Source organism: Sciurus vulgaris (assembly GCF_902686455.1).
Source record: "Sciurus vulgaris genome assembly, chromosome: 3".
Classification (NCBI taxonomy): domain Eukaryota; kingdom Metazoa; phylum Chordata; class Mammalia; order Rodentia; family Sciuridae; genus Sciurus; species Sciurus vulgaris.
The window spans coordinates 13,226,100-13,240,425 of NC_136463.1; the positions used below are offsets into that span (position 1 = coordinate 13,226,100).

The 14,326-nt window shown below is 45.8% G+C and overlaps 1 protein-coding gene across 3 annotated transcripts in view; it reads left to right on the top strand.

The window, feature by feature from the left end:
• Positions 1-14,326, top strand: part of PRKCA (protein kinase C alpha) — a 399,537-nt gene that overhangs the window by 268,173 nt on the left and 117,038 nt on the right. For all 3 annotated transcript variants that reach the window (XM_079131599.1, XM_079131600.1, XM_079131601.1), the window contains 2 exons: positions 380-491; positions 4,317-4,445. In XM_079131599.1, the coding sequence (XP_078987725.1) occupies positions 380-491; positions 4,317-4,445 (241 nt within the window). The remainder of the gene's footprint in view (positions 1-379; positions 492-4,316; positions 4,446-14,326) is intronic.

Consider the following 14,326-nt stretch of genomic DNA (forward strand, 5'->3'; position numbering starts at 1 on the left):
CTGGTTCACAGGGTGTTTTGTTTCTGGAAACCTCAAACGAGATTTCCTGAAGGATCCAGGTCCCGGGCCCTTGAGTTCAGTGTCACAAACATACCCTGTGACCCTGTTAACGGGTCTGTGCTAGGTGCTATGGAGTCAGACATACTGAATTCTTTAAACCACTCCACTTGCCCTGGGGGCTTTGATGATGCCAAGTGGAAGCCATGATTTGGGGGGAATCTTGATGGGTGCAAATCACACACACCCTGAAAACATGGTAATAGTTACATTAAAACGTGATGTGGCAGAATACCACTACTATCCATTGTATGATTCCAGAGAACGGCACCTCATCTGTTGTGTTAGAAAAGATTGACTGTTGTGCTTCTTCTCTCCACAGGACCCCAGGAGCAAGCACAAGTTCAAAATCCACACTTATGGGAGCCCGACCTTCTGTGATCACTGTGGGTCCCTGCTGTACGGACTTATCCACCAAGGGATGAAATGTGACAGTAAGTTTTTCTTTTCTAGTAGACGGTGAGACTCTACTGCTTGTGCCCAAGGTTTACTGAGCCCCGAAGGTTCGGTAATGAACCATCAATAGGGAGAATTAGTTCCGATATAGACCTGGCTGGAAACATGTAGATTCTTGCCACTGCCCAAGTTCTGACTTATTAAACTACCTAAAAAAATGTGCTTGGCTTATAAATGAAGTTACCACTTTTTTATAAAAAGTTACCACTTTTTTAAAGTGGTAGAAATCTTTAATCCTTGTAAAACGCAGGCTAGTCAAACCCCAACGAAGGCTCCCCACCTCCACATTTGGGTAGGCTTCAAAATAAGCTAAGCAACCGCAGTCATTATCTTCCTCTGTCTCTAATTAGTGGGTGGACGATGGAAAAATCCAGTAGGCTCTCCTGAAAACTGAAGCCGGAATGAACATAAAAACCCAGATAGCATCTTATTTCAGTTCACTCACCCCGCCTGTTTATGAACAGATCAAATTTATATCAGTCCAGTTCAAGATAAAATCTTTGAGCACCACTGAGGGAAGAGACGGATCCCAGGCTATTTTCCTCTTTTGTCTTGGATAGTTCTCTGTCAAATACCAGGAGGAAAGAAGAAAAACTATGGAAACTCTTTGCTTTGATGATTCTTAAATTGAGATTCCCCAGGCTACCTGTTTAAATAAAAGTTTATGCTTTTAGGACATAAAAAGATAATTATGAATTCCATTTTTCTAAATAGGCAAATCTTATGAAATTCTCATTCACTAATGACCACTGTAATGGCCCAAAGCTTTGTGTTTGTATCCTACATGGAGCAAACACAATATGTAAAAATCAGTATGCAGAACATTATAGAGTACAGGGAGAGTACTTAGAATGCAGGGGCTGTTGGCTTTCTGAAGTGGTCCAATTTAACAGCCTAATGAAGATTCTGTGATCATGCAGGCCAGAGGCTTTCCATGCTTCAAGAATCCATAAGATTGGGCTGCAGTCATAGCTCAGGGGTAGAGAGCTTGCCTAGCATGTATGAGGCACTGGGTTCGAGTCTCAGCACTACATACAAATAAATAAATAAAATAAAGGTATTGTGTTCATCTATACCTAAACATTTTTTTTTAAATAAATAAAAGAAGAAGAAACTCTAGGATTCCAAAGATGGGTTTCAGGGGTTCTGCAAGCACAATTCTAAGTGAATTTATAAATATATGTTTAACTGTTTTAAAACCTGGAACAAAAATGGACACTCACATGTGTTACATACATACCAATCTTGACAGAGAGACACTGGAGAGCTTGTATAGACAACCTCATTCATGGGACTGAACTTGGCAATCAGCTGAAGAGTCTATGAGCAGCACTTTCCCATTTACATGTTACCTTCTGTAAGAATGAGGGTTTATAGGTGCTGTACAACTTTAATTAAATACAGGAATGATATGTCACGGTTGCTCTGAGATACTGCCTAGTCCATTTTCTGTTGCTAAAACAAAATACCCAAGACTGGATAATTTATAAAACATAGAGGTTTATTTGGCTCCTGATCCTGGAGGCCAGGAAGTCCAAGAGCACGGTGGCACATCTACTCAGCATCTGATGAGGGGCCTCTTGCTCATCAGAGTGGCAGAAGGGTCCCGTGGAGAGACAGCAAGCTGCTAGCTCAGCTCTCTCCTCCTCTTCCTATACAACCACTAATGCATCCTGGGGGCCTCGCCCTCATAACCTCAGCTACTGATTCTCTCTCAAACATTAAGTCATTATTAAGATTACTCTGAGGGTGAGGTTTCCAACACGTCAAATCTTGGGGGACATGTTTAAACCGTAGTGGCATCACCTGGTATCCCCAACAGCTGTTTTAGGGATTTGTTTGGATTGGAGGGCTTTATGTTGGTCATCCTTGAATGTCTTTATAACAAATAAATGGTACAAATTTGAATTTATTTACTACATGTATGCTAATGGCACTCAGCTGGTGTATTTGTTAGGATTCTGCTTTAGATTTTGTTTGAAAAACACATTCCATTACCTGAAAAATAACTGAAAACCACTGACCTGGATCAGTGCTTCTTTGTTTTGCTTTAAACCCTTTCCCCTGGACTTGCAGAGCTTCTGGGGATCCTTCCTGGGGGGGAGTAGAATGAGTAGGTGGGCACCAAGACCCCACCTCCACCTTGACCTTGGCAGACTCAGTCTCTCCCCACATCCCTCCCCTTGTTCTTGCTCCTTATACAGTTAGTCCTATATCCGGGTCCATTTGGTGGGGAAAGTTAGCAACCACTCATCTAAACCATCTTCTATGTTTGCTGAGTAGGCAGTAGACTCAGAGACAGCCTGTGAACTTCCCAAGGTAGGAAAGCCAGTTCGAGCCAGGTGTGGTGGTACACACCTGTAATCCCAGCAACTGGGGAGGCTGAGGCAGGAGGATTGCAAATTCAAGGCCAGCCTCAGCAATTTAGTGAGACCCTAAGCAACTGAGTGAGACTGAGACCCTATCTCAAAATAAAAACACTAAATGGGTTGGGGATGTGACTCAGTGATAAAGTACCCCTGGGTTTAATCCCCAGTACCCCCCAAAAAAACCCAAAAAACAGAAAAGAAGGCCAGTTCCAGGTAGAGCCAAGACCCATGCACTACTTCCTCCTCCCCGCCCTCCCTGTTGCCTGTACCTTTTCCAAAGCCTCTCCTTTTTTTTCTTTAAATTGCTGACGCTGCCTGGGCACTCAAACACATGACTTAGTTAACAAGTTATATTAATAACATGACTTTTCAAGAGCCTGTGTATGGCCTGGGCACAGGCAACTTTGGAAATAGAAGCCTAAGAGAATCCGCACTTGTGAATCAGCTAATGGTTCTTTCCTGGTTGTGTCCCTTCTCCTGATTTCCGTGTTTAATCATAGCGGGTATGCATTATTCATGACACTTTTTTTTTTTTCAGTTTGGTTTGCCATGTAAAATTTAAACACTGGAAACGAAAGGGCGCGGGAGGCCCCACCTCGGAGGCTGCAGCGCAGCCTCGCTGGCCTCCCTGGGGGAGTTGCAAGGGATCCAGCGCTGCCCCTCTCCTGGGCAGAAGGGCAGGAGAAGAGCTGGGACGCCAACACAGCCTGGTGTCTGTAGCTGGTGCACGGGGCTCTCTTCAGGGCCTCTTTGGTTCACTGCAATAAGACTGATCTCTCTTTATCCTCCCACATAATGTCAGCTGTACGCAGCGGCTTGTGCCAGGAGTGTATTTGTTTTACTTGAAATAATATTTAAATATTTAAAGACAGGTTTAAAATATCAAACACAAATTCTTGGGGGAAAAAAAAAAAGAAACCACAAAGACAATGTACTTACACCTTCTTTAAAATACAGGGTTACTTGAGGAAAAGAAAATTTTCCGAATCTCCCATCCTCAACCCACAGATTGTCACTTTCTCCGTATTCAGCTCAGAAAGGCAGAAGGAATTCTTTGGCAAAAGGTATCCTGTATTTAAAATTTGCATGTTCTGTGCCTGTGTGTACATAAAGTATTAATTAGCCTGAGCTTTGTACACACTCACCTTCGTGGATTTTGTCAAATGTTTGGAGCAGTCAGGGAACACCAGGCTGGGGTATTCTGCTCCTGTGAAGACTGAGTAAATATGGAATGGGTATTTTAAGGATATCATCACTCACACAGAAGCCCATACTGGAAAGGACATCTGCTAAGAGTTCTTCATGTCACCAACAACATTATAGCGAAGTATCGAGTCAGGGGTAACGCCTTCCCACTTCTGCTCAGACACCAAAACACAGGAAGCCATGTTGAGCTATATGGTCAGCCTGAACCTTTGCTTTCTCCGTTCCCAGCCTGCGACATGAATGTTCACAAGCAGTGTGTGATCAACGTCCCCAGCCTCTGCGGAATGGATCACACAGAGAAGAGAGGGCGGATTTACCTGAAGGCAGAGGTCACCGATGAAAAGCTCCATGTCACAGGTAAGGCATGGTGGTCCAGGAGCAGCACTTGTGGTGGGATAAGGTGGAGGTGATGCCAAGGCAGGGCGGGGGCTGGGCTCACAGCATTTCCTTGGAATCCTCACCATCGACCGCCCTGCAGACTCGTGTTAACACATGTCTCAGAAGACTGGTCCGCATACCCAAATCCCTAAATGTTCAATGTCCTGTAAGGTATAGCCACCCTGTTGTTCGGGGTACTCTAACAGCATGGCCAGTGTTTCAAGTCAGCTTTTGCATTGCTGTGACCAAAAGACCTGACAAGAACAATTAGAGGAGGAAACGTTTGTTTTAGCCCATGGTTTTAGAGGTTCAGTCCATGGTTGATGCCTCTGATAATCTAATCATTTCACCTCTGAAAATTCTTGCATTGTCTCACACTTTAGCTTTCGGGGGACAACTTATATCTAAACCATAACACCAGTGTATTCTCCTTCCAGCGACAGGGAACAGAGAAGGCAGTTCATCAAAATAGTGTCGGTGAGCATGGAACTAGGGCAGGATGTGTATGGATGGAGGATCCAGATGCTTAGTGGCATCAGGCTGTGATGACCTGGTAAATCCACCTCACCAGTAGTGACTGCCATTTCCATTAGTACTTAGCAATCTTAAGCTATCCTAAGAAAGATTGACTTCAATGTTATTTATTTAAACATTTGAGGAAGTTTGCTTTATGATCCTCACTTTATAGGTAAAGGAACCGAGGCCCAAGGCAATCTGCCCAAATGCAGACTGGGAGGAGGGAAGGAAATTGCTCCAGGTCATGGGTAGAAAGTGCCAGGCGGGGTTTGAGTCTGGGTCTGCCCTTCCGTGCCTGGGCACTGAGCCAAACAAGTCTCTTTTATGAAGTGGAGCCTCTTTTTGAGCAAATAGTAAACCCATAAATATTTGCTAAAGCCTCGTTCGGCACTCCATGAGGCTCTCTAAGATTACAGAAATTCCAAACACAGGACTTAAAGCTAGGGGAGAAAAGGTACCGTAGGAAGGGATTACAGAACGGTCTAAGGCCAAGTGTAATTAAGTGCCACATTATGTGGCCTCCAAAGAGGACACCACTGAAAGGTGCTCAGGATGGGCAGAGGTCAGACAGGGAAAGACCCCATGGAGAAGAAGGGAACCAAAGGGCTGGAGGCATTGAGAGGGAGGGGAAAGAGAGCGCCCATTGATAGTTTGAATGGGATGCGGAATTAGCCTGGCTTTAATGAGAACACAAATATAAACAATAAACCATAATGAGCAGAGCTTATGGTCCAAATGCAAGTGAATTCTTGGAAAAATACATTTAAACCCAAACCCTGAGCAGCTGTGTTAATTGCTAGATTAGCTCAGTCCCCATTTTACCTGTTTATAATCGCTCAGGTTGAAAATAATTTCCAAAGTAAGATAGAAACTCCCAGCGGGAGTTCTGCACTGGGGTGGAAATCAGCCTTTTGAAATCGGAGGTGAGTCTTTCTGGATTAGTGCTGTATTTGTGGGAAAGGCCTCTACCTTCCTGCATGGTGTATTTTTATTTTTTGCCCTTGGGCAATGGCGCTGATGTTATCAGAATGGTCTCATTCTTTTTTTCCCTCTAATCAGCCATTTTAATAGGTTTTCTACATTCCAGGATGCTATTTTATTTGGTTTGGAGAAGCGGTTAAAAAAAAAAAATCCTCATGGGAACCAACTTTCAATTTAATGTTGTAAGTAAATGGAAAAAATATCATGTGCTTTACAGCTGTTTCAGAAACACATCTCTCCCACAGATAGATGATTTTGAAGAAGAGTCTAGTTTTCACAGAAATACTTCAGGTTGTTCATTTAGCATGGAGACTGAAGTTCTGATCCAGGTCCCATGGGGAGGGGTTCCTCCTGGTCTTGGGCTCCTCTTTCCATTTTCAAGGGACCGGGAGGACAGTCTCAACTGACAGATTACACAGTCCTCAGGAGCCATGTTGTACGGCCTTTGAGTTCTATACTCTTTCAAACAGGAGGATTTTAAGTCCCCCTTAGCAGAGCACCAGCCTCATAGCCTGAACTCCAAACTTCACCCCAGAGTCACAGCGACAACATGCTTTCTCTGGTGACAGCAAGTGTAACAATGGTAGCCTGTTGTTTGCCTGCAAGCTGTGCACAGGTACCTTCCCCACTGGTGGGCAGTGTGGGGCTGCCCGCAGGGAGGAGTTGGACAGAGCTCTTATTTAAGAGAAAAGGTATCACTTGGAGGTAGTTTCCACTAAATAACATCTTGGCTACGGGCTTTGTAGCCAGATCAGGAACTCATTGCAGCTGAAGAACCTGGTCTTTCCGGTTGGATAGAGGGCCAGTGCCAGCGGGAAGCTGCTTATCCTCAGGTACTACGGGTTGGCCTTTACTGGTGATGCTACATTTGGCCACCTAGCTATGGTGTTCTCTTGGATCCCTCTACTTTTTTATTTGTAATTAGTAAGGAGTCTCAGGATTGTACCTGTGGTCCAGCAACCTTCCACCCAGTGGAGTCAACATTCATTGATGAATCCCAATCGATGGTTTTATCGATGGTTGCAAAATGTTCATTTTCTGATTCCTTCAGGGTTCATTAGCTGGCATTCTTCTGAAAGAAGAGCCTTCTCTTTACCTCCCTCTATATTTTTTTAAAGTATCACTTTGGGCTTACAAGTTATTTTTTATTGTCTTACGTTTTTGATGCTCAAACTATTCCACCTCTGGCCCAGTGAAACCTCTTGTGTTCTTTAGACATAATTCATCTTTTTTTTTTTTTTTTAAGCACTTCCTTTCTGGAATATGAAGGCTCACCTAGTGCCTTGATCATTTCTTCAAGGAACTTTTTATCATTTTATTTTTTCTTTAAGTAGAAAATAATACTTAGAACACAAGATCCATGGTAGGGCGCTCAGTGTTCTTGGTGTGCACAGTGTCTAAACTCTTTCAGTAGACAGGGGTAGGATTTCACATTGGCACTTCCAATTCTGATTCTTCCCCTGTCTTTCCACAGCCTGTATTCATGGTCCCTGCCCCCTTAGGTAGACCCCCAGCTCTTAAAACATCAAAACGCTTATGTTTATTTGCTCTATTCCACATTTTGTGCAACACAGTTTCAGAATTTTTATCTCAATACCTCCACCAAGAACAAACATACTAAAAAAGTTTAAGACTTAACCATAATTTTTAAAAATCTTAAGGCTGTATCCCACTAAGGGTATGGTTACTTGAACTCAATGTTTTGCTGTGTGGTTGTTGATATCAATTTGATATGTGCTACTTTAACAAAGTGATCAAACTTTGGGTCTTGGTTCAGGCTGCTAAACAGAATACCATAGACTGGGTGCCCTAAAGAAGAGACATTTATTTCTTCTTGTTAGGATTTGGATGTGAGGTATCCCCCAAAAGCTCACATATGAGACAATGCAGGAAGGTTCAGAGGAGAAATGATTGGGTTGTAAGAGTCTTAACCCAGTCAGTGAATTAATCCCTGATGGGATTAATTGAAGTGGTGGGGTGTGGCTGGAGGAGATTGGAATTGGGCCGTGGCTTTGGGGTAAGTATTTTGTATCTGGAGAGTGCATCTCTCTCTCTGCTTCCTGATGATGCAAGCTGCTTCCCTCTGCCACGCTCTTCCACCATGATGTTCTGCATCACCTCAAGCACCGAGGAATGGAGCCAGCCTTCTATGGACTAAGACCTCTGAAACCGCGAGCCCTCAAACAAACCTTTCCTCCTCCATAATTGTGCTGGTCAGATCATTTAGTCACAGCAGCCAAATAGCTGGCTAAAACTCCATGTGGGAGACTGGAAATCTGAGATCAAATCCGAGATCCAGGCACTGGTAGATTTGGTGTCTGGTGAGGTCCCTCTTCCTGATTTGCAGAGGGCCATCTTCTCGTTGTGTCTTTACATGCAGAGAGCAAGCTACTCTCTTGTCCTTTCTCATAACAGCTCTAATCCCTCATAAGGGCTCCACACTCATGGCCTGATTATCTCCCAGAGGTCTCACCTCCAAATACCATCACAATGGAGTTAGGGTTTCAATACATGAGTTGGGGGGACCAAAGGTACACACTTTCAGCTCCTAGCACTCAGTCTCCCTCCAAACACCACAAACTGAAGGGACATCCCTCTTGATGTGCTGTCATGGAAAATCTACAGTATCATCTAAGATCAGGTGGTATTGGGGGATGGGTCCTTCAGATCCAGATACTGAGTCATTCTACATGATACTGGCCTGGACTTTTCAAAACTGCAAATGTCATGAAAAATAAAAGCATCCAAGGCACCAATTCTTGATGAAATCAAGAGACGAGACCATGAAATGCAATCTGTAGTACTTGATTCCATCTTGTAACCATAAAACAAAAGTAAAAAAAAAAAAAAATCAAAAACAGCTGTAAAGGACATTTGGCAGATAAAAGAGGAAGGGAGAATTCGAAGCTGGACTATATTTGAGATAGCGTTTTTGTGTCAGTGTGAAATTTCTGGTGATAATGGCGATGTGATTATGGGAGGGAATACTGAGATATTTCAGGGGTCATTTTCCCCAGTATGTGCAGTTTCCAAATGGTACAGCAAAAGCAACAGAACAGAACAAGAAGCTGAAAATCCTAGGAGGAAGAAGAAAAGGAGGAGGAAGGGAGGGAGGGGAGAGAAAGGAAGGGAGAGCAAGCTACCTGCGGGCTGAGGTATGGAATGTTACATGTGGCGGGAATGTTACTGGTGACTCTAGGTGATGGTGTGTACAGCCTGTTCATAGTACTCTATTCATTGCCCAAAAGTTGGGCCATGTTTTGTGTCTGGAGCTTTGTTCTGGCTCTGTAGCTCATGCTCTGTTGGAAGGACGCCCCTGGGGAAGCAGGAGGGTTCGGCTTTCCTGTCTGGGTTCTTTTGCTCCCGTGAGCTTCACATGCCTGCATCCACAGCTACCAGTGCCCTTCCCTATAGTGGACAGTAGACCAAAGGGGCTGTGAGTATTCTGACCCTGACCTGAGTGCTTCTTGGTGACTCTGCACTGAGGCTGGACCTCGTGGATGGGGAAATGAGAATGAGGCTCTTCCTAAATGCTGGGGCATCTGGCTCAGCCACCACCTCATCTGGTGGTCTCTGTGCCTGGCCTCTGACAAATGGAGATGGGCTCTCAAGACACAAGTAGCAAGTGCAGAACAGGTGGACATTATGGGTTAACCAGAGGCACTGCTGGGATTTGTTGAGCACCCAGGTCCTCTGAGAAGAGAAACCAGCCCTGAGTGAGCACCTTGCATAGGTCAGGCTACCTGCTGCTTCCTGTATGTCATGTCACCACTGCAGCCCTTAGAGAAGAGTGCTGGCCTCGCCCTTGTTTTAGTCAGTGTTTTCGCTGCCGTGACTGAAAGACCTGACCAAAACAATTACAGAGGAGGAAGAGTTTATGTAAGGGCTCACCGTTTCAGAGGTCTCAATCCATAGACAGTCAGCTCCATTCCTTGGGGCTCAAGGAGAGGCAGGACATCATGGAGGAAGAGAGTGGTGGAAGAAAGCAGCTCGCATGGTGGTCAGGAAGCAGAGAGATGTCTCCGCTTGCCAGATACCAATACGTGCCCCATAGCCACACCTCGGTGCCCCACCTCCTCCAGCCACACCCCACCTGCCCTCAGTTACTACTCAGTTAATCCCTATCAGGGGATTAATTCACTGATTGGATTAAACTACCATAACCCAATCTTCTCCTCTGAACCTTCTTGCCCTGTCTCACACTTGAGTTTTGCGGGACACCTCACATCCAAACCATAACAGCCATCATCACGTAACTGAGGACACTGATGCTTGGGAGTTCCAGGGGCCTGCCCAGGTCATGTGGGACGCTCACCTCTAGCACCCTAGCATGCCCTGCCCGCCTCGCACCCCCTGGCCCTAGGCTCTGGCCAGGGAAGAGTGTGTGCAAGCTCACAGCAGTTCCTGGAGTGCAGACACAGCTGTCTGTCAAAGCGATTCCAGTTCCGTGTTGCTACCCTGCAGTTGGTAGCCGAGGTTACTCTGGGATGGCTCTTTGGCACCTGTAATTGCAGCAGCACTGGTGGCACCACTTTGGTGAGGGTCTGTCATCCTTTCCCCCAGAGCCTCCATTTCCCAGGATTTAGATAATAGCAGGAAATGCAAATGGCATCAGGGAATGTGGCTGAAGTCTTCCCTGCCTGTCAGTGAGGCATTAAATGGGCCCAGAAGGGAGGGCAGCAAACAGTCCCCGGGCACTGCCAACCGTGCAGCGGTGGCGGGGTGAGCCCTTCTCACCGTGCCGTGGTCAGCTCTTCTTACCGCCCTCCATCCTCCCCACTGGAGACTCCTCCTACTCTGGGAGTCTCAGTCTTTAACGAAGTCTCTCTAGCAGTCACCCGCCTTGAACTCAGAGAATTAACATGTAGGTACATCTTTTGCAAAACAGGAGCCCACCTCTGAGCTGAGACCTCAGAGCTATGTACTGAGCCCCCTCCACAAGAGCACTTGCAAGTGGTTCCCTTCAAACACACATGCCTGTAGATCACAACCTGCGCGTTCCCAAGAACGAATCCACTCTGTCTTCCTTGGTTGGGCATTCCTAAAGATCAGCATGTCAGCATGACCCCTTCTGCAGCCAGGGCCTGGCCTGACCCCCTCTGCAGACCCCTCCCTCTGGCCCCTACCCCTCCCTTTCCACCCCATGTTTCAATTGTAAAAAGCTGGGTGGCAGTGGTACCGCATGGGTTGCCCACTCCTCACCTTTCCTGTGCTGTCCCCTGCTCCCTCGGTGCTTTCCAACACCCAGCTCCAAGTTCCTTTCTGAAGCCTGTCCTCACCTTTTGTGCTCTGTCTATAATGGACTACTTTCCCTCTGTGCCTTTCACGACCTCTTTACGTCATTTCACTTAGGTATTTCTTTGTGCATTGATCGCCACCTACCAGACCCTAAGTCCTTTGAGGTCAAAGAGTGCCTTAGCTCCTGCACCCAGCCCAGGGCCTCAAACATGTGCCTGACATATGCTTGTTCAGATGATGGTGATGTCAGAAGTACACAAAAGGCACAGCACAAAGAATTTACTCAGGTTTATACTGTGCTTCTCCATCCCAAATCCAAGCAGCTCTTCCCATTGGATCAAGTTAAAATGTCCCTGTTTTAGCCTAATTCATGAAGCCACATGACTTCTGGGATCTTCTGGAGACACATACATCAGCCAAGAAAAAGGTTGTGTACTCTTAAAGAGACATGTCATCATTTACATCTTGACTCGGGCACCTCGTCCTGACTTCTTGGTAGCACAGCTAAATGTCAAATGTATACCAGCTCATGGCCTGACCTCCTACAGACTGTTAATCATGCTGGTTCTCTCTACTGCAATTCGAACACAGCTTTCCGTGCTGGGAGCTTAGTCACTGGATGTCCGTGGGTGGCAGCAAGACTGGGGTGAGGAGCAAAGGGTTGCCAATGTCATTTCCTTAATGCAGTATTTGCCTTCATCTTAAAATGCCCTGGCATCCATGCACAAGGGACGTGGCTTCTCTTTTCCTACTTAGAATGATCCCAAGCCCCCCAGACTCTTTATAGGGACCTCAGTCATCCATCTCCTTTGACTTCAGGGACTCCTGCCATGAAGGAGGAGGCTTAAAGCCAGGCTTCCAAGGCCTGCATCCCTGGAAGGGGAGAGGCAAATTATTTCTGGGGCCTTTTTCAAGATTACCCCATTAGCATACAGAGACATTGACTTTGACTGAGCAGGTCATCCTTGTGCAGGATTTTAATTGCTTCTAATTATAGGATTATCATTTAAGCACAAGATTAATTGCCATGAAATTATTGCAAGGAACTTGATCTTCTTGTAGAAAGTCAATGCCACGCATTAACCAAGTGAGGAAGCTCATAGAAGTCTGCCAATGATGTCTTTTCAATCACTTCCATTAAAAAATGTTTAACCCCTTAATGGGAGATTGGGAGAAGAAGGGGCTCTTAGGGTATCTGGATAAAGAAGAAACAAATAACAGATCAATGCCTGTTCCCCACCAAAAGGAGCCTTGTACTGTGTTTGGGAATCTTTGGGTTCACCATCAGAAATGTCCCAGAATACACACAGCTTTCTTTTCCTCTCTTGACCCATGCCATCTTCAGGGGTGGGCAAGCGGTCCAGCAGAAAGCTAGAATAGGCAGACACTATCTTACAATCATTTGCAACACTACCAGCTGTGAGGTTCTACAAAAACATTTTTTTCCAGATGTTTTATAAAGAATTCTCCAATTAACATATATACACATGCTCTGATTATTGGCATCAAAATGACAGAGAAACATCAGGCTGTGTTCATCTCAGCTTCTGGGCATTTCCACTTGGAAAGATGCAGATTTCCTGAGAAAATACAAGCTGAGTTAGCTCCTGGGGTGGTTCTAAAATATCCCTGTTAGAATAGAGTGGGCTGTGGCCACCTGCAGGAAGCTCTGCACCAGCGCGTCCCCACGGGGGCCTTTCCGTTTGAGAAGAACGGTAGCTGTGCTTCACCTCCCGTCCTCCTTTGTAATTAATGCAAGGTTTGTGGTTAATTAAAGACAGTCAGGGTCCCTTTTCAAACCAAGGCAGGCATTTTTTCCTAGAATAATGGTGAAATAACAAAAGCAAGGAAAACTTCCTAAAAAAGTTTTCAAGGCGGGGTGCCAGGTTGGGGAAGGTTACACAAGGGAACTGTTGCTTCCCCAGCTGAGACCCACTGAGGCTGAGAATGTACCAGAAACACCTGCTTCACTGCACACACAGTGGGGAGGTGGCCAGAGGCGGGCTCTATTCTTGGGAAATCACTATACCGGCCTCTCCCTTTGTTCAGACACTCCCCCGGGACTGGGGAGCAGGGTATGTGGGGGCTTATTTCTCTGGTGTATGTTGCTGCTGGCACTTTGCAGGCTGCCTGGACACTAACCACAGAAGTCCTCTCGTGGGTAAATGTGTGCCCAGAGACCAGAAGGGGCATTGTGCATGCAGCCATTGTTAGAAACTGCCCGGCCCAGCCTCCTCACTTCTTACCAATACCCAACCACACGGGATGACCCTGGAGCCTATTTTAGTCCCCTGACCCCAGTAGCACAGGGACTCTGTAATTCTCAGAACTTCTGGCTTCTGAAGGATGCCAGGATACTTTGGGGGTGGCAGGGGGGCAGTCCTCAGCACACTAACTAAATGGCTAACACTCCATGAGGTTAGCATAACGGGCTTATGTTTATATGATAATAGGAGTAACCCGCTTTAGAGGACACTGTGGCATGGACTTTGCAGGGAAAACAGATTGAATTTGACTCCACTATACCACCAACTGGTGCTGGAGAAGTATTGGGAGTCTTAAAAGAGTTTTGTTTCAGTCGCATTGAATCATGTAATTCCACAAAGTATCACTTTATTGACACATTATTAACTTTTTTTTCCCCCCCGGTATTGGGAATCAAACCCAGGGTTGCTTAACCACTGAGCCACAGCCCTAGCCCTTTTTTGTATTTTATTTAGAGACAGGGTCTCACTGAGTTGCTCAGGGCTTCGCTAAGTTGCTGAGGCTGGCTTTGAACTCGCGATCCTCCTGCCTCAGCCTCCTGAGCTGCGTGATTAGAGGCATGCGCCACTGCACCTGGCTATTAGCTCTTTTGTTAAAGACTCATTCAAGATGCAGCTATAATCACAGTGGGTTTCAGCCATAACCAGGAACATCTTTTCTGACTTCATTTGTCTTTCCTTTACATGCCCATAAGGAAGATGCTAGAATACTCTAGGAAGAGGCTTTGAAAGCAGAAGGTGTCCTGTAGGAGGGAAGCAGTGGCATAGTAAGCTGACGGCATCAACTGAAGGATCCCACCCGGCTGTGGCCCTGGCGTCCTGGCTTCAGCTGCTCTGTTTCCCTTTCCTCATCTGCAAACT